This window comes from Camarhynchus parvulus, chromosome 14 (assembly GCF_901933205.1).
Source record: "Camarhynchus parvulus chromosome 14, STF_HiC, whole genome shotgun sequence".
NCBI lineage: Eukaryota > Metazoa > Chordata > Aves > Passeriformes > Thraupidae > Camarhynchus > Camarhynchus parvulus.
In genome coordinates, this window is record NC_044584.1 from 9,238,490 (window position 1) to 9,260,732 (window position 22,243).

At 44.9% G+C, this 22,243-nt stretch overlaps 1 protein-coding gene across 2 annotated transcripts in view; it reads left to right on the forward strand.

Annotated features, from left to right (window-relative positions):
* The first annotated feature begins 1,091 nt into the window (after nt 1-1,091).
* The window catches only part of PRKAR1B (protein kinase cAMP-dependent type I regulatory subunit beta), a 92,454-nt gene continuing 71,302 nt past the window's right edge, over nt 1,092-22,243 (forward strand). Inside the window, exons 1-4 of one of the 2 annotated variants that reach the window (XM_030958021.1) lie at nt 1,092-1,277; nt 2,538-2,742; nt 12,215-12,385; nt 16,167-16,258. In XM_030958021.1, coding sequence (XP_030813881.1) covers nt 2,566-2,742; nt 12,215-12,385; nt 16,167-16,258 — 440 coding nt within the window. In that variant the 5' untranslated portion in view covers nt 1,092-1,277; nt 2,538-2,565. The remainder of the gene's footprint in view (nt 1,278-2,537; nt 2,743-12,214; nt 12,386-16,166; nt 16,259-22,243) is intronic. The other variant, XM_030958020.1, reaches the window with a different exon arrangement.

The following is a 22,243-nucleotide window of genomic DNA, read 5'->3' on the forward strand; positions in this document are numbered from 1 at the left end:
ATTATTTTAAAATAGCCGTGTGTTTACCAGCAGAGTTTATTCCCTTCTTGCGCTTCTCCTAGCTTGACTGTAATCTTTCGGAGTCCTGTTGCGCCCTTTATTCTATGGGAACCATGGATGTGAATTTCCTGGCAACAGAAGGAACACAAGCGTGCACTGGAGCACTCCTGACAGCTCGTGCTGACCCATGGCTGAGTGCCAGCTGGGACCACACTCCTCACGGCCTGGCACAGAGGTGCTACTGCCTGGGATGGCTTTGCTCTAAATACCCCCGGGCAGAGCTGGTGAACTGCCCTTCACAGCCTTTCCCAGCCCTTCCCAGCCCATCCTGGGCTGTGGGTGCTCAGCAGGGCTGGCAGCGCCTGCCTTGTCTTGGCAGCCTGTCCTGCAGGGCCAGCTGATCACCCATGATGATCAGGGCAGGTTCCATGGCCAGCCTGTCCTCTGTGCCCCAGCCGGGCCATGTGTCACAGCCAGGCTGCTGTCCTTCATGGCCATGCCCATCCTTCATGGTGCGGCCACTTCACACATCCAGACTGTCCTTCGTGGCCAGGCCTGTTCTGAACGGCCGGGCCATTCTCCATGGTAGCCAGGCTGGTCTCCCTTCGCTGGCCTGTCCTTGGGCTGGCAGCCGGGCCAGGTCCTGCCGTACCCTGCGGGTCCGTGCGTTGCAGAACGGGTCCGTGCGGTGCAGAACGGGTCCGAGCGGGTCCGTGCGGTGCAGAGCGAGGCAGAACGGGTCCGTGCGGTGCAGAACGGGTCCGTGCGGTCCAGAGCCGGGCAGTACCGTGCAGAGCGGGTCCGTGCGGTGCAGAGCCGGGCAGTACCGTGCAGAGCGGGTCGGTGCGGTGCAGGGGTGCACAGCAGAGGAGTCGGAGCCGCCCGGAGCGGATCGGAGCAGTGGGCTCGGTGCCTCCCGGAGCGGCGGGGTCGGTGCCTCCCGGAGCGGCAGGGTCAGTGCCGTCCGGTTCGGAGCGGCGGGCTCGGTGCCGCCCGGTTCGGGAGGGCTCCGTGCCGCCTCTCGGCGGAGGCGGCGGTGGAGGCCGCGCCCGCCGGGGAGTGACGGCGGCGGCACTTCCTGCGGGCGAGCGGCGGCGGCGGAGCCGGAGCCTTTGTGCGGGAGCGGCAGGAGGGTCCCCGCGGCGCCCCGCGGCCCCGGGCGGGCGGGCAGCAGCGGAGGCGGCGGCGGCTGCAGTGCGGATACCGGCAGGGGAGCCGCTGCCCCCGCTTCCCCCGCCTCCAGCGCCGGCCAGGACACCGGAGGCTCCGGCCACCAGGTATTTACCGGGCCCGGCCCGGCGCGGAGCCGTGCGGCGGGGCAGGGACAGGGACGGGGGCACGGGCAGGGACAGGGGATACGGGCAGGGACAGGGACAGGGACACAGGTAGGGACAGGGACCGCGGCGGCAGATCCGCCCGGCCGGGCCCGGGGGATGCGCTGTCGCGGTGCCGCCCGGCCGGGCCCGGGGCACTTCCCCCGCACAGCCCCGCACTGCCCCGCACAGCCCCGCACTGCCCCGCACAGCTCGCACAGCCCCGCACAGCCCCGCACTGCCCCAAACAGCCCCGCACATCCCCGCACAGCCCCGCACTGCCCCGCACTGCCCCGCACTGCCCCGCACAGCTCGCACAGCCCCGCACAGCCTGCACATCCCCGCACAGCCCCGCACTGCCCCGCACAGCCCCGCACAGCTCGCACAGCCCCGCACAGCCCCGCACTGCCCCGCACTGCCCCGCACTGCCCCGCACAGCTCGCACAGCCCCGCACAGCCTGCACATCCCCGCACAGCCCCGCACATCCCCGCACTGCCCGCACATCCCCGCACTGCCCGCACATCCCCGCACATCCCCGCACATCCCCGCACAGCCCGCACTGCCCACACTGCCCCGCACTGCCCCGCACTGCCCCGGCCACCCCCCGCATCCACAGCCCCGGGGGTAAAGCTGCCCCGGCGTTCTGGGCTCCTAACGGAGCGGTCATAACCCTGCTGGGGGAAATAAAGAGGGTTTGGGGCTGTTCTCCCCCAAGTCATCAAAGTTCCCTTCGGGGAACTCACTTCTCTTCGGGGGAGCTCTGCCCGCTCCCCCCCCTGCTTCCCCGGGGTAGCCAAGGGTCGCTGGTTGGAAAGGGAGAGATGCTAAAATTGCCCGAAAATCTCTGTAGCAAGAAGCTGGGCTTCTAGTGACAGGAGCGAGTCCCCACGGGGACAGCAAAGCAAGGCATTATGCCGTCATTTAATAGTGCTTTTGAAACTCCTTGCCTCGTGGGTTAATTTCACCGATTTGTGTGGTTTTTTTTCAAAGATTGATCACAATCTAGAAGTTTAAATCCCGTTTGTGTACTTGGTGGGATGTTGATGATACAGAGATGACACAGTTTAGCATTTCCACGTACAACCCCAGAACATTAAATGTTCAAATTGAATAGGTCCTCAGTGGCAACAGGCAATACTAAAATGTCTTTGCTCTTCAGATGTCTCTGACAAAGGATTTGGGATCTGTCTCTTATCTCTTTCTTGCACCATTTTCTTACCTAGGTCGTGTTTTCTGTTTACAAGCCTGAAGATGGCTGCTGCTGCTTCCTGCAATGTGGAAGAAGATGAGAGCCTGAAGGGATGTGAACTCTATGTTCAGAAACACAACATCCAACAGATTCTAAAAGAATGCATTGTAAACCTCTGTATAGCAAAGCCAGACCGACCCATGAAGTTCCTCAGAGAACACTTTGAAAAATTAGAAAAGGTCAGTGATTTTCAGGTGCCTTTACGTTTTCCATTTATAAAATGAAAAAGATTGTTTGAAGATTTCAAATGTTTTGGTACTTTTTTTGTCTTTTTTTAAATGACCACACAACTGTGAAAATGTAAACTGTTAAGAGAAAAAAGCCCCAAGCCTTCATTTGTGGATGTCTACTATAATATTAGCTATAGTTTAGAAATTTTAGTGCATAGCACCAAGATTATAATATCTCATCAAACTGCATTTGTTAAAAATGACCCATATTGGTTGTGAGGCATGGTACCCTGAACTTTCATCTCTTGGAAGAACCTGCCTATGGCTGCAAAAAATGTTGTTTATTCCAGTGTCATGTGACGGGGTTTTCCCTTCCCCTAAAACTGACCAAAATCAGGGAACCAGCAAGTTCTCAAAATCCTTGAACAGTTTGCTATTGAATTTCACTGCTCTCTCCTGTCTGCAGTGCCTGTCCCAGGATCCTCTGACAGGGGATGCATTAAGAGAGACCTCACTCACTGTGACTGCCTTCAAAAGCAGTGTAGAGAGGGGGAAACATTTCAGAGCATTCCCAGACAAATTCTCTCTAAAGCCTAGGGGTGTCTTTGCAGGAAGAGCACGTTGTGTGAGCAAGTGTTGTTGTAGGCTTGAGAGATAAGGTTCAGTAGTTTCTTCCTTCAGCAGTGGATAATACATAAGGCTGATATATCACCAGTGATGTAAAACATTTAATGCATCTCACTTTCTGCTTTGCAGATTCGTTTTTCTATAGGTGAGTATATGCCAAATTCATGTAGTTTTAAAAAAATGCAAACATTGCATTTCGATGGCAGCCTGGGACATCAGAGAGGGGTACAAAGTACAAGGTGGCTTGTAATTGTATTTGATTATTGTGAAAAAGAAACAGTCTCTTAATTCTGTATATTCTGAACTTCTGACAGCCAAGACCTCTTAATTCTGTATATTCTGAACTTCTGACAGCCAAGACCTATTTTGAGAGAATCAAAATTGTTGAATTTCATTACTGTGTTGTGAATTATTATCTGTCGTAACATGTGGAATTTTGGGCTTTTTGGAAAGAAGGATAAACACCATTCTTGAAAGAAAACCCATTAAAATATGCTGTGGTATTATGGGATATGTTCCATTGCTGGAGGGATTTCTTGAGGAGTTGTACTGGGGGAGTTTGGTCATCATCATTTGTTGGTGTTAACACAGCACACACACCTGAGACAGGAGGGCAGCTCCCACCCTTGAGAAATGACATTTTCTTTCATGTGATCTCCCCTTATTTCCCAAAGAACAGCAGATGCCAGAATTGTGTAGGACATCAATCAGGATGCCAGCACAGGAGCTGATGGATATCACTTGTCTCAAAATGGAAGATGATTTAGAAACATCAAGGCATCAACTGCAGGGAATATTGTGCTTGCTGTGGGAGGACACAATCTTGGCACTGCCTCTCTAGAGCAGCCTGGGGGCTGAGCCTGCTGAGCCTGGAGGCTTTAGGCTCCTTCTGGAGGTTTCCAGCACTGTAATTCTTGTTCCTACAGCAGTTTGACTCCCTTGTTGCCCAAACCTCTCCAAGGACTTCCTTGGGATAAATTGTACTGTGAAGGATTTTCTGCTGTAGAATAATATTTTGACTTAGTTGGTTGTGTGAGAGCAGTTGAAAGGAAGACTTCTAAAGATAGAAAAAAACTTTCAGTAAGTTTTATCCTGTTTTTATACACTTGTCATATACAGGTAATTTGAAGAATCCTAATGGAATTGTGAATTTAGCAATTGTTCATTAGGTTTTTGTAAATGTGCAATGCTGACATGGCACATTCACTTTAATTTGGTCCTTCAATTTGGTCCTGTGGAGGGAGAGGAGTGAAAATCTTTGTGTTAATAATGATTTTCTAAACAAAGTAATGCATTTTTCACCTAAGTGTGGTATTGTGGGGTTATTTTCCAAACTCATTCAGATAAACAACACATTCCACTGAAGAGAGCAGGAGAAGAACAGTTTATCTGTCAGAAACACGTGTGGGAAGTTTAGAGATGAAGTGTAGGATATTTTTCAAGTGGTTAAAAAATGAGCTTGTGGAAAACAAGTGGAGCTTGATCCACATCCAGGTACTGGAGCTACCACAGAAGTAAATAAAAAAAAGTATGTTTAATTTTGCTAATTTTTAACTCAATTTCATAAAATCAACCATAAAAGTAAGATTTATTGTGATATGCAAGATCAGAGAGGATCATAAGTGTTTCTCACTTTCTGATGACATCAGAGTTGGGTCCATTGCCTTCAGCCTGCTGCTGGATGACAATGGGCCAGGGAATAACCCTGACCCCAGCACACCCGCTGTCCCCAGGTGTCACTCCTAGGTGTCACACACCAGGAGCAGGTTTGTTCTGGCAGGAATTGGTGTTTGGAGCACTGAGAGCAGAGCCAGCAGTGAGGTAATGCTCAGGGGATGTGGGCTCAGCTCTGAGGCTGGGCCACTCTTCACTCACAGCATGGCCTGAGAGGGCTGTAAAGGGAGAACATGAATAAAAACTTCTGAATAAAGTACTGGAGACTGAGGTTTGATGTTTGATGTTTGATTCTGAAGGAGTGCCAGTGTTAGAAAGAACACTCCCCCCAAAGCCTTTCTAACTGCAGCTTATTTGTATGAAGTACAATGTCAAAAACCATTACTCTTGAAAATAATTGTGGGAAAACTTTAATGTACATTTTTCTGTTCATTTAATACTGGCAGGACCTGCTTAAGTTGCCAGTAATTGCTGGGAATCAGCCTATGTTTCTATATTCTGAAATTTGTAAGTCACTTTTATATGCTGTGACCTTATGGACTTCAAGATGACATCTACTCTGATCACATTAACAGTTACTTTGTAAAAATCTACAGCATGCCCTTGAGCACAGAAAATAGTTGAAAACAGTTTAGAGACTTTAGATTTTAAAACCTGTGATATTTCCTTTGAACACTTTATTTTACATTTCCCTCTGACTGCGTAGATCTTGGTGGATGGAGTGAGGAAAGTCTTTCCCTTAGGGATTGTAATTGGTTTTTTTTGGAGTGAGGGAATAGATGTTAGCTAAGAAACTGTGGCATTATTTTAACAGCTGTAATGTAGTCCTGTTTACTTGAGGACTATAGGAGACATAGCAGAAAAAAACAGGGAACCCATATTTTATCTCTGGTTCTTACTTTATGTGAAAAAGCCAATTACTGAAAAATTACAGGCAATGCTTTGTATTTTTAGCCATACTGAGACTGCAAAAATTTCATAGTGTCAGGCTGTTTAGTGCCATGATTATGTGATCAAAGGTGGAGTTGTCTTGCCAGGCTAAGCTCAGCTGTTCCACAGCAGAGAATTTGAATGAAGAATAGAACTAATGAAAAAAATGGCACCAAAGAGGAGGAAGCAGCAGGAAACCGCAGGATGTGTTTAAAATGGCTTTGCTGAAGCCATTTTAATGTGGGGTATTTTAGAGCAGGGCTGTGCTGGCTGAGCTGGGCTTTGCTGGTGCCTTCTGGAGCTGAGCTCTCTCCAGGCTCCTCTGTCGCCCTCAGCACGAGCAGAAAACATTATTTTACTCTAATAAATCACCGCCAGCGGCTCAGCAGTGTAGTTTGGGATGCAGGCTGGTGCCGCATCCTCACGGGGCCGTCGGAAAGGGAATTTTTGGGCAAAATTGGGAAAATCCAAATTTGGAGCGCGAAGCCCGCGGGTCAACAGCGCTGCCCGCGCGGCGCCCCCTGGCGGTGCCGGGCGGAACTGCAGCCGGGCGTGCCGGGCCCTGCCCTGTGCGATAAACCGAAATGCAAATATATTTATTTCTGTTAGCAAAATACTCTTTATTTACTTACCACGGGGAGTTCGCACCCAAACGTACCCGAGTATCTAAGTTTGAGCGCCAGGCTTTTCTTCTGCGACAGTATTCCCTCCCAGTATTTGTGTTTTATCACAGAAAGGAATCCTTCAGTCAATGATTCCCACCAGAACGTGTCTAAACCAATTAAATTCATTCTTAACAGTACGGGTTATTATTATGCAAAGTATAACTCACTGCTTTCAGATAAGATGGGGAGAGGTTATGGATTTGAAGCAAAATCACACAGAGAAAAAAAACTATAGAAAAAAATGCATTAACTAAGCAGTTTTATAAAGCCTAATAATAATATTGTTCAAAGCTTGCCAAGCAGTTGGGTGGTATCTCCGTGGTGGTCAGAAATGTTGGTAAAGCATGCAGGAACGTACCTGAGGTGCTGATAGAAGCACAGCAGTGGGAGCAGCAGGTGCCCTGGCTGTGTGACTGCACTTTTGAGCAGGCTTGGGCAGCCTCTGTCCTGCCTCTCCCCTGGGATCAGCACTGGGAAGAGCTGGAGGAAAAGCAGCTCAGGTGGGACCTCTGGGATTGCCAGAGCCAGCCCCAGGCAGTGCTGTGAGAGGTGACAGTTTTCTTGGAAGATGTAAAGAAAAACAAGGTGAATTTTTACAGCCATCCCCAGGCAAACTTTCCTACATGCAGGGAAGGGTGCAGGATGAAGGGAATAAGAGCAGAAAGAGAAAAAAAAGCTTTTTCACCAAGAAATAAAATTATTTATAAGCAAACTCATGCTGTTATGAGCTTGTGTGGAGCATATTGGAGCTGAGCTCCCTGTTTACTGTGTGTGTCCACAAATGTGAGTGGCTTCCCCAGTCTCAAAGGCAAAACCTAACAAAACCAGAGTGCAGTGATGGAACATGGAAGATGTCTTTGTTTCACATCTCAAACTGCCTTGTTTTACATTCATCAAGTTACTTAATCCACTTTCATGTGGGCTTGTCTCTTCTTACACAAGCTATGCGTGCATACATTGTTGTTTGGCTGGATTTTAAGAATCAGAAGTGTTGGCTATGATTCTCTTTGATTATATAAGCTTTTAAGCATCAAAAATAGGGTCTGTGTTTTGTAACACATAACCTCTCACTTTGCTGTGAGGCAAAGAAAGCAGGGAAGAGGTGGTGATGGGTTGGGATGCTGAAGACACTGGTGGGGGGAAGACAAGAAGTGTGAACAAGCTGCAGGAGGTAAAACAATGGCAGTAAAGGGTCTGAGGAAGGTCAGCCATGCAGCTGGAGTGTCATCAGAGCAGGTGGATTTTTGGCAGGAGATTTTTGCCTAGACTGGAAATTGGGAATGAGCAGAGATGCAGAGAGGCGATGGGGGATGCAGAAATAGTAATCAAAGGGGAGGATAGCTATGGAGGGGGTAAATACCTTGGTAGGATGGTAGGGAGTGTATTTAAAGATATTTCTTAGAATTGCTGTAGAAGAAAAGTAGAATGGAGCAGGGGGAAGGCAGTGGAACAATAATTGGGATTGTGTGAATAACAAGGCTGAATTGATCACAAAGATTGTCTGTCCTGGCAAAGATAAGACTGGAAAGAACATTAAGATCTCCCAGATTTTTCCTGCTTTTAGTGATGGCATCAGTCAGTCCCATGCTTCCAGCAAAATGAAGTGCTTTGCCTTTGGCTTTTATTGGTTGCTGTAAATCATCAGCCCCAAGGAGTGGTGAGGGGTGTTAGAAACCCTCCAGGATTGATAGAGCATCTCCTCTGGGTCAATTCCAGGGCAAAGAGAGATTAGTTACCTGTGCATGAACCTTCCTGCATATTTTCTGTGAATATTCCAGGTCTGTCAGGCAGAAAAGTTTATGAATGTGCTTGAGGGGAAAAAAAACCCCCAAACATTTAGCGTGTACTTGGTGGTGTTGTTTTTGAGTGCAATGTATACATTGTAGGAAGCAGAGCAGAGGTACTGAGCTTTGATATCAAATGTCTGACTTGCTTTTAAAAGCCTTTTTGGGGTGTTGTTGTAAGGCTGCACAGTGATTTGGAGCCCCCTTGGGTGCTTTCCTTCCTTCAGCTCATCTGAGTTTTCAGGTAGTGACAAAGCCTGAAGGGAGAGACTGGGAGAGGAAGGGAATTTCTGTTCAGAGATGCTCCAGCTGATAGGGGAGAAAGCTTCTGGGCCAGGAAGTGTGTGTGTGTGCTCTTAAGCAGTGATCTGAAAGGAAGGGTAAACCTCAAAACTGTCTCAGCATTGTGGCTGCTTCACTTGCAATGCTTAAACTCATTAAAAGTTCATGGAAGCATTATCTGAGGGAGATGCTGAGGACAATATGCTAAATTCCTGTGGTTTATTCCTCAGCCTCTTGTAGCTGAAAGTGGACATGCAATGGATAAATTGGTTGCTGCAATTGTATTTATTGGTTCTTTAGATTTGAGGCAATGATCAAAGGCAGTTCCACTGCCTTGCTGTTGTGCCTTCCGTGTGTTTTCTCATTTGGAGGTGGACACAACTGGGCAATAGGATTATGAATTATCAGTGCCATCCAAAGAGAGAGAGAAGGAGAGAGCTATCACTTGTTGTCATGACAACAAAAGATGATGAGGTGTTTACTTGAAGCTGAGCTCTGCACAAGGATTCACATCAAGCTGCATCTGAGGATTGGTGTTTGGAGAACTCCTCTTGAGACAGCTCATTCCTCCTTCCAGACACTGGCTGCATTTGTGCAGCTTTACCCCAGGATATGTGGAAGACATCTCTCTGAAAGCTCAGCCCGGGACAGAGCAAAGGCTTTGTTTGCAAAAGGCAGGCTGTAGTTCAGGAATGGGGATCCTTCCCAGCCTGCAGCTATGGAAAACCAGCCAGTCCAGAGCCTGCTGTTTGTAGAAAAGGAGTTTGTAGTGAAGAGACTTCCTTTTAAAATGAATCACACAGTAACTCACTTTTATAATCCTTTCAAATCTTCTTGGCTTCTAAAAGTATTTGAGTTTAAGAGCATGCTTTGTAGAATTAATTTTATCTCACTGAGCTTCCTTTTGTATATAAATCTGTGCTGGGGTGGGGGAGATATTGTTTATTAATTCCTTGGAAGTGGCTTTTATGCAATGTGTACTGAAGAGAGAAGAGTGTATTTTATATTAAATGTGGCAAACTACTACTCTGCTCTCTGAGTAAATATGCTCTGGATAAAAAGAACTGTGTAAGTGCTGCACACTATTTCTCAACTGCCCTCTTGTTGTACTTGCCTTTTAGTTAAATTTTAGCTGCAATTCTTCAGAAAGGTCTTTACTGCCTTTCAGTTAAACCCATGAAGAAGGTGAATTTAGTTGTGTTCATTTAATATAGTCAGAGACCATTAACACTATCAGAGATAGGCAGTCAGTAATGTTATTTGAAATTCTTCAGTCACAGCTTTTGTTTTTAAACACTAGATATTAAATATAATTGTAATATATAGCACATATTTGTACTTGGAATATTTTGCTTGATTGTATTTTAGGAATCTCGAGACAGAGGGGAGTAAGGAAGAAGTTCATGAGAATGCTGAAATAGGATTTGCAGTTCTTACACTGTAGGAAAATCTAGCTGAGTAATTCTTTGCATAGCTAGTGCTGCTATTTGAATGTGAAATTAAAATTTTCAGTAAGGATTTAATACATCTGAAATCCTGTTTTTTTGGTTACAGCACCGAGGTAAACTGTGTTGTGGCCTGGGATTTTCGGGGTTGTAAGCCAAATTTAAACCCCAATTGATCTCAGAAAGAAGGTGGCACTTTTTGAGTCAGGTCAAGATCTTGAAAAGTCAGATCTTTAGCCAGCCCTCTACATTTTACCTCTGATCTTGTCCCCTAAATATTTCAGTAATGCCTTCTTTAAAACAAGAATGTGTGACTTGTTACTTTGACTCATGCAGCATGGGAAATACAGCTCAGTTATTTATTTCAAGTAGCAATAGTGCATCAAAGACTGGTGTCAGAGGTTAATGAGAAGGGCAGTGCCAGTGATGGTGCAGAAATTGACTGGAATAAGACCAGAAAAGACAGGTGGCATGACGGATTTGATGCAAACACCAATGGCAAAACATATATTAATCATCCCTTTTTCTTGCAAGCTTGAAAGGTGTGAGCCTGTGCCAGTTTTCTGTGCTGCCCTTTTCTGGTGCCATACCTGATGAGCTGTGGATCAGTCACTTCCTCTGTCAGTGGGACCAGCTGGTGACGTTGGGGATCTGCCACTCGTGCTGGTGCTCCCAGATGCTCCCTCCCCTTCTCACTCCCATCCTGGCTCTGAGTGGAAAATCTCACTGGAAATTTCCTGTAGGACAGAGGCCAGGTCCTGGCAGTTCATCCCTGTTGGAGGAATGTTGGTTTATGGGGTGTGCAGGGGGCTCAGCATTGCTTTCTTTTGGGGTAGCCTGCAGTGCTGCTGAGCTGAGTTGTCTGAAAACTCCTGGGGTTGTTGAGGGAGTCATGGGGTGGGTGATGGCTGCGTGCACATCCCTTGGCATGGCTCTGGGGCTGCCAGGCTCTGGGGTTTGCCTGCACAGAGGAGATGGCAGCACATGAAACTACTGCTGCAGCAGCCAGCTTGCCTCCTTACAGTGCAGTGCCCATGCTCTCTGGCTCCTGTACCAAGGAACAGAATTTATGGTCCACCCCACCTCCAGTTCTCCCTGCCTTGGATCAGTGGAGATTGGGATGAGCCAGCCCCAAGGGGCAGTGAGTGTGCTGTGGCTGAGCATGCCAGGGCTGAGGAGGAGGGCTGGGTCTGAGCAGACAGCCCCTGTTCCTTTGACTGACAGACGTGGATGATGCAAAGGGAATTTTACTCATTTTTGCTCTCCCTTGGATCTGAGGAAGCTGAGGGATAGAACGTGGGGCTCTGGGAAAATACTGTAATTATGGGTAATCTGGATTGTGTCTATCCTTTGGAAGTCAAATTCAGTGTATGAATTGACAGTCTTGCAACTCTGACCTCCTTTCTTGAAGGTTTTCTGTGCTGTTCTCTACTTTTGTTACTCTCTCTTCGGGGATTCCCTTTCCTATTTTATTCTCTGTTCCACAAGCATGAAATTTGTAGAATAACCTCCCTATTGGCCAGCTGGTGCTAGGCCAGCCACCATCTTTCATAGTCCTCTGGAGCCTACCTTGGATTCCATTTGCTTGGAAAGAGTCCCATTGGTTATAAATCAGTTGTATGGCAGAAATTCTGGAGTGGGGAGCATCTTTGTTGTTTGTGGTGATAGTAAGCTTGCACAACAGAGCAAGATGAAGAAACCAATCTAATGTATCAATGTGTGACTTCTGACAAATTATCTGTGCTAGAGACAGCGACGTGTACAAACCAACAGAGAAAATTAACAGGGTGATGTTGGAGAGTAAGCAATGGAATTTTTACTTTCTCTGCAAAGATATGCCTGCCCTTTATAAACACTGGTGCCATGATGTGTAAGAAAGAGTTGAACAGGTGAAATGCCTGTACACACATTGTGGTTAATGCCATTCTCATTAAATCTGTAATTTTCGTTCAGCAGTGCAAACTGACCGTCACCCAAACACAGACGTGGACGGGCTGCTGATAGCCATAAAAGAAGGGCACATTGACTATACCCATGAGTAAGAGATGCTTCCTGGTCCCTTTTTGCCTTGCAGGAGGAATGCAAGCAGATCCTGGCCCGGCAGAAGTCCAGCTCCCAGTCGGATTCCCACGACGATGAGGTTTCCCCGCCGCCGCCCAACCCGGTGGTGAAGGCGCGGCGCCGGCGCGGCGGGGTCAGTGCAGAGGTGTACACGGAGGAGGATGCTGTGTCCTATGTCAGAAAGGTACCCTGGGCCCTCCCTCTGCCTCTCACATGTGCAAGGCAATCGAGTGACTCGTGTTTTGTCCCTAATTTGGACTTCTGGGCCAGCCTGGAGGGTGGTGTCCTCATGCTGGCATAAGCAGAGCCTGACCACCTTCACACTCAACTTCTTTTTCTGTCTCCTTGACTGAGGATTTCCCCCATCAATGAGATTTCAGCATTCACTGTGCCTTTTTTTTTAAGATGTGCTGCTCATCTAACAGGGTCAGTAATTCTCAGCCATTTTCTTGATACCACTGGCTTCAGCATCTTCTGAGTTTGATCACAAAATCTCATTATTCAAGACAGCTTTTCTATGGCTGCATTTCCTGTTTGTTTTGTTTTTTGTTTCCAAAAGTCAGATCTGCCTCAAGTTTTCTTTAATCTAAGTCATTTATGTTTCCTAGACCACTCAGGCACGTATTTCCCCTGTTGATAAGGTACCACTTAATCCACTGAATTTTGGAAGTCTCTTGACCATACTTGGGTGATTTTGTGTGACCATTGTCTTTGAAGAAATGCCAATCCCAAATTAGGTAATTTCTTCACTAGGAGCTCTGTTTTGGGCTTCTCTCTTTTTAACTGCCTTTTTCACAAAAATATCTAACTATGTTATATCTTTGATATCTCTTAATAACCCTGCATTTTTTTGACACTGGGTAAAGCTTTCAAAGATTGTTGAAAGAGAGACATTACAATAGCATGTGTCATGTTTGTTTAGGGAGCCAGGCTGAAAATGTATTTCATAAGGTTGACAGATGCTACTAATGTGCTTTTGTGCATGCCTGGAGTAGCTTTAACTCAAAGAGCTTTTTCTTTATGGGAATGCATTTTGTCAGTCACTGTTTTTTTGGCAGAATGCTTTTTGCCTTTGCAGTCAGATGTGCTTTTGTCATCTGCTTATGATACAAATTCACTGGCTGCTCTGGGGATTTCTGTCCCAAGAAAAAAAGAATTGGGAGAGCCATTAATCCTAAAAACAAGTGTGTAAGAGTATTCTTGTGGCAGTTAAATAATGTTTGCAAGTGTAATTTGCAAATTTTAACAGCACTGTGGTCAAGCTGTTAATGAATGCCTTGCAATGTTAAAAAACTGTGTGATACTTCAGAAGCCACTTTAAAACACTTTTCTTTCTGTGCATTTTGCAATATCCCCCCAAAAAACTTCCATGAAGAGATCCCATTTGTTTCTGCTTATTATGGGTTCCATCTGACTCTTCTGAAAATCAAAGGAAACATCCCTTCCCACCCCCCTGAGCAATTCTTTTATGTTTATAATGGAACCTGAAGTAAACTTTGTTTTCTTCATTTCCCAGTAGTGATGTCAGTGAGCCCTGACAGTAGCATGAGTAGGCAAGAACCAGAAGCAGCAATGCAGATCATGTTCTGCGTGTTCTTTGACTAGTCCTGTTATGATTTTGATTTCCTAGGAACTGACTGACCTTAAATAATAATAATTTAGGGGATAGTTTCTTGTAGAGCTACAGATGCTGGAAGGAATAGAGAACTAGCACTGGGAGGATTTGTGTCAGTGCTTTGTCTTCCGCCATAAGCAAAGGAATCCCATGGTGAAACCCATGGATGTGTGATTTCTAGAACAGAGAAATAAAAGGAGACACTGAAAGGACAAATTATGGAACAAATTTAAAAGATTAAAAAGCAAGGCAAAGGTTGTGTTAGACTATTGCAAACAGATGGAATTTTAGATAGTAGTCAGGAGGAACCGCTGGCTTGAATTCAGGTGTTGGATGGAAGCACATCTGGGTTATAAGCCAGTTTGAAGGATCCCTTGAAGGGGAGAGCTGTAGCATGAGTAGTGCTAGAGGCAGTGAAATGAGTTATGTCCCTGGAGAGAAAGTCAAAAGAGATTTAGCTTTGTGATTTGAGCAAGCACATGGCATGGCTTCATTCCGGGGAAGATCTCTGTGGAGGGTTAGTTCATCCTTGAACTAGAGAATGCAATATTTGTCAACACATCTGACAACACAGTTAACAACTAACAGAACAGGAATCTTGCTCTAAAGAGGGTGATCAGCTTGAAGAGAACATTCAGTGATTATTTGGAAGAGTGATGTAAGAAATGGCCGAGTGATTCTTAGCAGCATTTGACTTTGGTCAGATGCCTGGTCACACCTAGAGAGTTTCTCCTGTGTTTTCTGTGTCCCTGCCCCAACAAACCTACAAAGTCTTGTGGCTTTCACTGCTGCAAATTTACACTGAGGAAAGCTACTCTGTGGCATTTCATAATCAGACAGAAAGGCTGGAGTTGAGTGTCTTAGTGATCTGATTGTTTACCCCTTTGGCTCATCAGCAGTAAGCTGAGCTGGTGTATTCTTAATAGAGCAAGGGTTCAGGTCTGCAATTCAATCCAGTGTTCCTCTGATAGGGTAAAAGCCAAGAATAACACACTGGCTGAATTTAACACTGAGAAATTTAAACTTTTAGATAATTAGATCAGGTTTCACTCTGATACAAATTTGCAGTTTGTGCATGTATACTTCTCTAGACTTGATTGGAGTAATCTGATTTCTGCAGCAGTCAATACAAGAGAGGTCTGAAGTCAGTTTAACTTTAGATCTTCACAGTGCAGCATTTTCCTGTGAAATAAATCTTGATAATTCTTTGTGGGAACTGGTTCTACATCAGTTTTACCCTTTGAAGCATCCTTCTTTTGGTTGGATGGGTAGTTCCTGCCTTTCCAGGATGAAGGAAGGGAAGTACCTGCACATCAGCACAAGTAACTTGCAACAGACAGATACACTACTTCTATCATAAGAAAATGTAAGAGCTAAATGCCCCTTATCAGATCTTTACTGTGCAGTAATTGAGACTGACAAACAGATTGTGATTTTCAGATTGCAGTAAGGTTAATTTAACACTTAAAACTTTTGCTATGCTTGATTCTGTCCTGTTGTAATTAAACTATTAAGGAAAATCACATTATCAAAGACAATGGATATCTTTGACAGGTCATAATTTTGTTACAAATTTCTTGTGTCTCTCCTACTCTTGGAGTCTCTGACTGATAGGAGAAGATACTTGACAAATAGAGAGATATATTATCTACTGATATCTTACCTAAATGTTTACCAAAATGGAAAGCTTAGCTTTCCAAAGTGGAAATACTCCTCAATTTCAACTTTTATTTTAAGCAAATTCATGCACAACAGGACTTTTGACAACTCTCCAGTTAACAAATAAAGACCTCTTCATTCTCAAATGGAAATTCTGCTTGTTTGCCACGAAGCCAAGGCACAGGATTTTGACTCACGAGGGCCTATCAGGAGCTTGGTTCCTTACACCACAGGCAGTACTGAAAAATATGATGAATTCAACACATTTTTACCTTTTTCCTAAAGAAATGTTGCTGTTTTCACAGTTTTTAAAGTAGTTTGCTTCTGATATGGGTTGGAAGGAAGAGGAACATAAAATACATTTTCCTCAGTCCAAGATATTTGAAAGGAGTCTACACAGCTGCCAATACCTCCTAATTATAGTATTTTATGGATATCCTTCTCCCCAGTCATTCCCTGATCTTATACTTCCTTTCTGAGTCTCATTTTGAGAACAAAATTTCTTATCCTCACATTATCAAAAGTGTAATTTATTACTTTCTTGGTGGCTTTATATTATAGCCTAATCCTGTCTCAGTGCCTGAAATCAAACCACATCCATTTTCTTGAATAGTGGAATTTTCTGTAGATTTCATGATTTGTGAGGGAATACAATCAGGCATGTAATTACCTTTCATTCTTTTCTCTACAGGTTATTCCAAAGGACTATAAAACCATGACTGCTCTGGCCAAGGCCATCTCCAAGAACGTGCTCTTTGCTCATCTTGATGACAATGAACGGAGGTATGAGGGGCTTTATCATTCAAGGGAATTCACAGCTTGGTGTGAGGACAAGAAATTAGATTAAATTTCATCTCAGGGTCCAGAACTGCTGTCTCTGATGCATTTGAGTCGCACCCTCAAACATGCTCATGGTATTCTGACAGAGGGTAAAACCACAAGTTAAAAAAGGACAAGAACAGGTTAGAGTGTATTCAGACATATTTAATCTTTTCAGGACAGATGGGCCTGATAAACTTTATTCTAGATTACTTAATTAGCTAAAGCAATCTCAGGAGCATTTGTCATTACTTCTGAAACTCAGGCAAGACAGGTCAAGTGCTGAATGAGTGGGAAAGAAAAAGCATAATGTCTGTAAAGAGATAAAAGGGAATGACAGGTAAATTGTTCTGTTCTTGGAAAAACTGGAGCAAACAAATTATGTATAAGCACCTGAAGGAGACCAAGGAGTTCAGTAACAGCCAATGTGACTTTTAAAGACTTGAAAATGTCTTTCCAGAACTGATAGCAAGCTGTACAGCTGGGGGAGGCACAAAGGAGGTCAAACAGCTCAACTTCCAGTAATGATTTTGACATTAATGTTTGTGATGGGTTCATAAAAAAAAGAGGGAAGTGTGTCTTTAGTGAAACCAATGTGGAATCTGTGCAACACTGGTGGAATTGTACCAAATATCAGGTATCACTGGTCCAGCACTCCAGTGGAAAGGTATATTATTGAAGAAGTTGTTCTGTTTTTCACCATTGTTGTCATCGGTGGCCTCAGTGGGACAGGTGATGAGTGTTGAATTTTTAGCTGACATGAAGAAGGGAAGGGCTGCTAAATCACTGGGAGACAAGGGTAGCATTCAGAATTATGCTGACAGCTTGAAGGAATGTTCTAGTAAAAGCAGGATGGATTGACACTGAGTCAAGTGCAGAGAAGTATTCCTTGGGCAGGAAAAGCACATTTATGACTACAGGACAGTTCTGGTAATTCCTTGAAAAACTATGTGGAACTTATTGTGCCTCATGGTCTGAATAATAGTCACTAATGTAAAGCTTTTTTTTGAAAATACTAATGTTTTTCTGGGGTAACTAAACAGAACATGCAAGATGTCCCAGTGTTGGAAAGATTTCAGCTGGAACACAGTGTCCAGTTTGGGCACTGCACTTCAAGGAAGAACAGTTGGAGGAAATTCATGGAGGAGTGGTGGGAATGATCCAGACCTAGATAACATCACTTCTGAGGGCAGAATGGGATTGCTTGGCCTGCAGAATAAAAGCTGGGGCAGAGGGATGCAATAATAGCTTAGAATTGCATGTGAATTATGCTATATGAGTGATAAACTGCTCTGTGGACCAGAGGGTAGAGAAAATCAATTTTAAAAATTGTTTTCTCCAGTGAGAGAGAGTCAAGCCAGATCCAAGAGGAGGTCTCTGATTGCTTGGGTAGGTTGTGGTGCCTCTGCCACTTGAGGCCATTAAGGACAGGTTAGGCTGTGGTCTGCCAGGAATGGCAAGAGCAGCCCTGCCTGGCAGCAGATAAGGCTCACTGAGATCAGGAACTCCTCACCAACCCCACTTCTCTGTGCTTCCATGGTTGGAAAAGACAAAAACTTCCTCTACACTGGTGGTTTCAGTTCTGGCAGAACATCAGCAGCAGAGTCCCTCGGTGGGGCTACTCAAATGCAGTCAAAGCACATTCCAAGAGTGCAAATTTTGCTCCCTCTTGCAGATGTTGACACGGTTTAATTACTTTGCAGTCTTAATGATATCCTGTTAACATGCAGATTTCTGGAGTAATTAGAAGAGGATGAAGTCTGCACATTTCTTGTAGCTTTTTCACCCACAGAGGACAATCCTTGTACAGAACTGCTGGAAATCCTGATTATGCTGTCAGCATGCTGATGTGCCAGGCACTGAAAGGACAGATTTTAGGGCTGCAAAAAAGAACATTTCAGTAATTCGTTATCAAAATAGGGTGAGAGACAAAATCTGAAGGACAAGTGATTTTTCTTACACTGTGCTGATTGCACATCATGATCATGGTCTCTCCTGTCTGTTCCCTGTGTCCCATTTTCCTCTGTCCTGTCATGGATTTATGGTAGGAGTGAGAACAGACATGCACAGGCTCCCTTGTGTGTGCTGCAGGTGCATTGTGGACTCTTTGCTTTTGCAAACTAGGGCTTGGCCAGGTGTATTCTGCCTCTGCTGTCAAAAGATTCAGGAGCATGGACAGGTACAGACATTTCCCTGCTCAGGGATGTGTCCAGAGGCCTCCTCTGAGCCTCGTGATGAGCACAGCAGGCTATGGCTGACATCAGGAAAAAGGAAAGGAGCTCACAGAAGGATGCATATTCTGCTCTGCAGACAAGATTGAAATGAAGGAATAAACTGACATCATGCTCTTACCCTTGTCTGGTTGTATTTGTCAAGTGTGAAGTCAGCAAGTCAGAGCATACCATTGCCATCACTTCCAGTCTGCATCTTCTTAATGTGAATATGTAGTTCAGGGAAGTAAGCGGTAAATTACTTCATTTGGGCTCTTGCAATGGTGGAAAGCTGGGTAAGGTTATTTTGTTTCCTGTGCTGCAGTGGTGGTGTTTATTAGCTTGTGTTTGTGCTTTCTATCATTGTTTTATCTAATTTCATGTTTAATCAAAATGTAGGAGGTGTTCAGGTGGGGGAAGGATGGATTAGCAATTTCTCATTTACAGTGGATGACTCTTACATTTTTTCTTTCTTCAAAAAGATATTTGTGTTAGCCTGCTCTGACTTGTGTTGCACTTGCTGCTTGTCAGCTGTGAAACTTAAACCATTATTTATAAAGGCAGAGTGTAGCATACAACCTCTGTGTCAGATATTCCATATGAAGGGTTGGTTGCATGAGAAATCATGTTGAAGTTAAGGTAAACAAGTATCTTTTTGCACTGGTGTTGGAAATACTTTTGTTCAAGTCTTATTTTAGATCACATCTTTCCCTGTGCCCTGCTTCAGACAGGGCTGCCATCTATGTCCTACACACACACAGAGTCCCTGGTGTAAAATTATACTGAAAAGTGCAATGAAAGGGAAATGTAATTGCAACAGTACCAAAAGCAGCTGAGCTCGTTACCAGCAACTTTTGCCAAGATGTTCAAGAGCTGCTCACATTGCAGAGGGCAGTGCAGCTCTGTGCAGGGACCTGGCACTCCACTCTTTTCTCATGGCACTTGGTTAAGCTCTGGAGCGAGGTCCTGGTTCTCCCAAAGCCAGTGGCAAAATGCCCATTATCTGGAGTGGGAATGTGGTTTGAGCTGTGAGGAGCTGCTGCTCTTATTTGAATATTATGGTTTTGTCTTGAGGGGAATTTCCTTGCTGATGTTATTCCTTCTGTCTCTAAGGTGATCTCACGATTCAGACGCGCTCTAAAAATGATTTAGGGTTTGCACCAACATCCCCCCTCCTTTTGGCCAGTGCTTTGTGGGAGTTTTGCACGTGGGTGAGGCTGGTGAGGCCAGTGCTGTGCCACTGCTCTGCCTCTGCAGCCACTGAGGGATTCCTGTCTGTGCGCAGATAGAATTACACCCAGAACTTGGCAGCGCTCTATTTCCTCTCCCACTCCTGGACATCCAGCAGATTAACGTCCTCTAAGGCCTCCTAGTTGTGAAATGGTGTATAAAGTTAAAATTGGTGACAAGGGGCCAGTCTGAGTGACCTTTTTCTGACCTCTTGTGATTAATCTCCTCTAACCCAGCAGTGTAGCTGTGAAGATTTTTGGTTGTTCATCACGTAATGCTGGAATACAAGCACACCCACTTGGCTCTGCTGTGATATTGAATAGTAAAGGGAAACGAGAGAAAGAAATTATTCATTTTTCTGCTGTGGGTAAAAATAAAAAAGTCGCTTTTCATCATTTCATTGACAGGATGTTGTGTCTCTACTGGACAGGGGCAGCCACTGAGAGGGGGCAGTGGGGAAGTTCAGAGGTGAGCTGCTGTGGGAATGGAAGCTGGACCCAAGGCTGGTGATTGCCAAGGAGGAGAAGGAAATAGAACTGAAATAACCAGTAGGGGAGAGAGCAGTGTGGTGGTGTTCACAGGGGTCCCAGGACGAGGGAAGAAATGAGAATGTTGACTCCATGTTTCAGAAGGCTGATTTATTATTTTATGATATATATATATTATATTAAAACTATACTAAAAGAATAGAAGAAAGGATTTCATCAGAAGGCTTGAAAGGAAAAGAAGTGGAATGGAATGATAACAAAATCTTGTGACTGACCAGGGAGTCCGAGACAGCTGGACTGTGATTGGCCATTAATTAAAAACATCCACCTGTTGCATTCCACAGCAGCAGATAATTACTGTTTACATTTTGTTTCTGAGGCCTCTCAGCTTCTCAGGATTTTTCACAAAATATCATGGCTACAGAGCCGGGCTGAGAGCAGCAGGAATGTCACTCCTGCTTCCAGGCTGTCACCAGTGCCAGGCTGCTCTGCTGAGCTGTGAGCCACATCTGTCAGTCCCTGTGCAGAAGCTCAGTGGCCTCCTGACCACATAAAGAAGTGGAAAGGTTAAATGTTCACCACATCTGTGTGTAAATGCTGTGTCAAACTTGTTCATCAGGGGGTGAAGAGAGTGGATCAATGTTTAGCTAATGTGATTTTTGGAAGCATTTGTTACTAATGTGCAGGCAGCTCTAAGGCTTGCAACAGCTTTCAGAATATTTTGGTGTATTTTATTACTTGAATTATTAATAAATTGGTTTCTTTGAACAGTATAATGGTGTGAAACAGCTTTGAAAGCAAGAGGCACAAAATGGTATTTAATGCTTTTACTAAAATGTTGAGCTCTTTTGAAGACACAAAAAAAGTACCAAGAAACGAATGTGAAGACTCTGTATTTATTTCAGCAGTACACAGTGTTGTGCTTACTCTTGTGTGTTCCCTGGTCCATGTATTTATGCTGTTGGTCACCCCTCCTTTAATATTCTTGACTTTTAGTCTATCTATTTTCTCAGACTATTTCTTCAATTTGTAATCATCTTACATCCTCAAGTTTTTTGGGGTGCTTGCAGCTCCTTTGCAGCAAGTTATTGTCTTCAAATTCAGAAAACACCCTTTTCATCTGGGTCACTAATGACTTGGGGTTTCTTTCAATACAGGCATAAATTATCATGAGAAAAGTGGCTTTCCATAGCTAACAAGTGAATTTTAGTTGTTCTCCTGTTGATCTCATATTGAAATCTTCCTGAAACTTCTGGTGATTAGTGAATTTCAAGGACATTATTATTGCCATCAGCTTTATTCACTTCTGCATAATACCATATTTTATTAAAGCACTGGCTGCAGGCCAGCTGGAAAGCCTCATACATGTGGAGGAAACCTAAGACTGCACCATTCAGGAGCAAGATATTTTAGAAACAGGATGCCACAGCCATGACATATTCATTACACATCCTGTGTTTGCCTTGCATTTGTAACTTAAGTCTTTTGTCAAAAAACAAACACAGATTTAGCTTCTGCCTGTGCTTCATAAATGCTTACAGTGTGCAGAACAGTGCAAGAAAAATTCCACCTTAGATAGAAAACTCAGGGTGTGGTTCCACCTTTGATTTAAGCTGAATTCTGAGCTGGTACCAAAGGATGAAGTAACAGTGAGTGCCAGACCTTGGCTGCATGTTCCTGCTGCTCTCATGGGCAGGTGAGCCAGAGCAGCTCTCTGAAAAGTGATCCTGCCCTGCAGGGTTATTTTCAGCCAGAGCAGGTCCTTCCTGTCACCCTGTGCCTGGCTGCAGAATGCTTTGGCAAGGGGAGGGATGGAGTGGGCAGGGCAGGATCTCCCCTCATGGCAACAGCAGGGGCCCAAATCAAACCAAGTGCTGGCAAAACTGCACCTTAATGTCCATTCTAGTCACTGGACAGGGCCGAGGATGGAAATAGATGTGTGGATACCTCTTTGATAAGTCTTGCCAAGAATACCAAGATCTTGAGCTAAACCACTGGGAAGATGAGAGATGAAAAGAAAG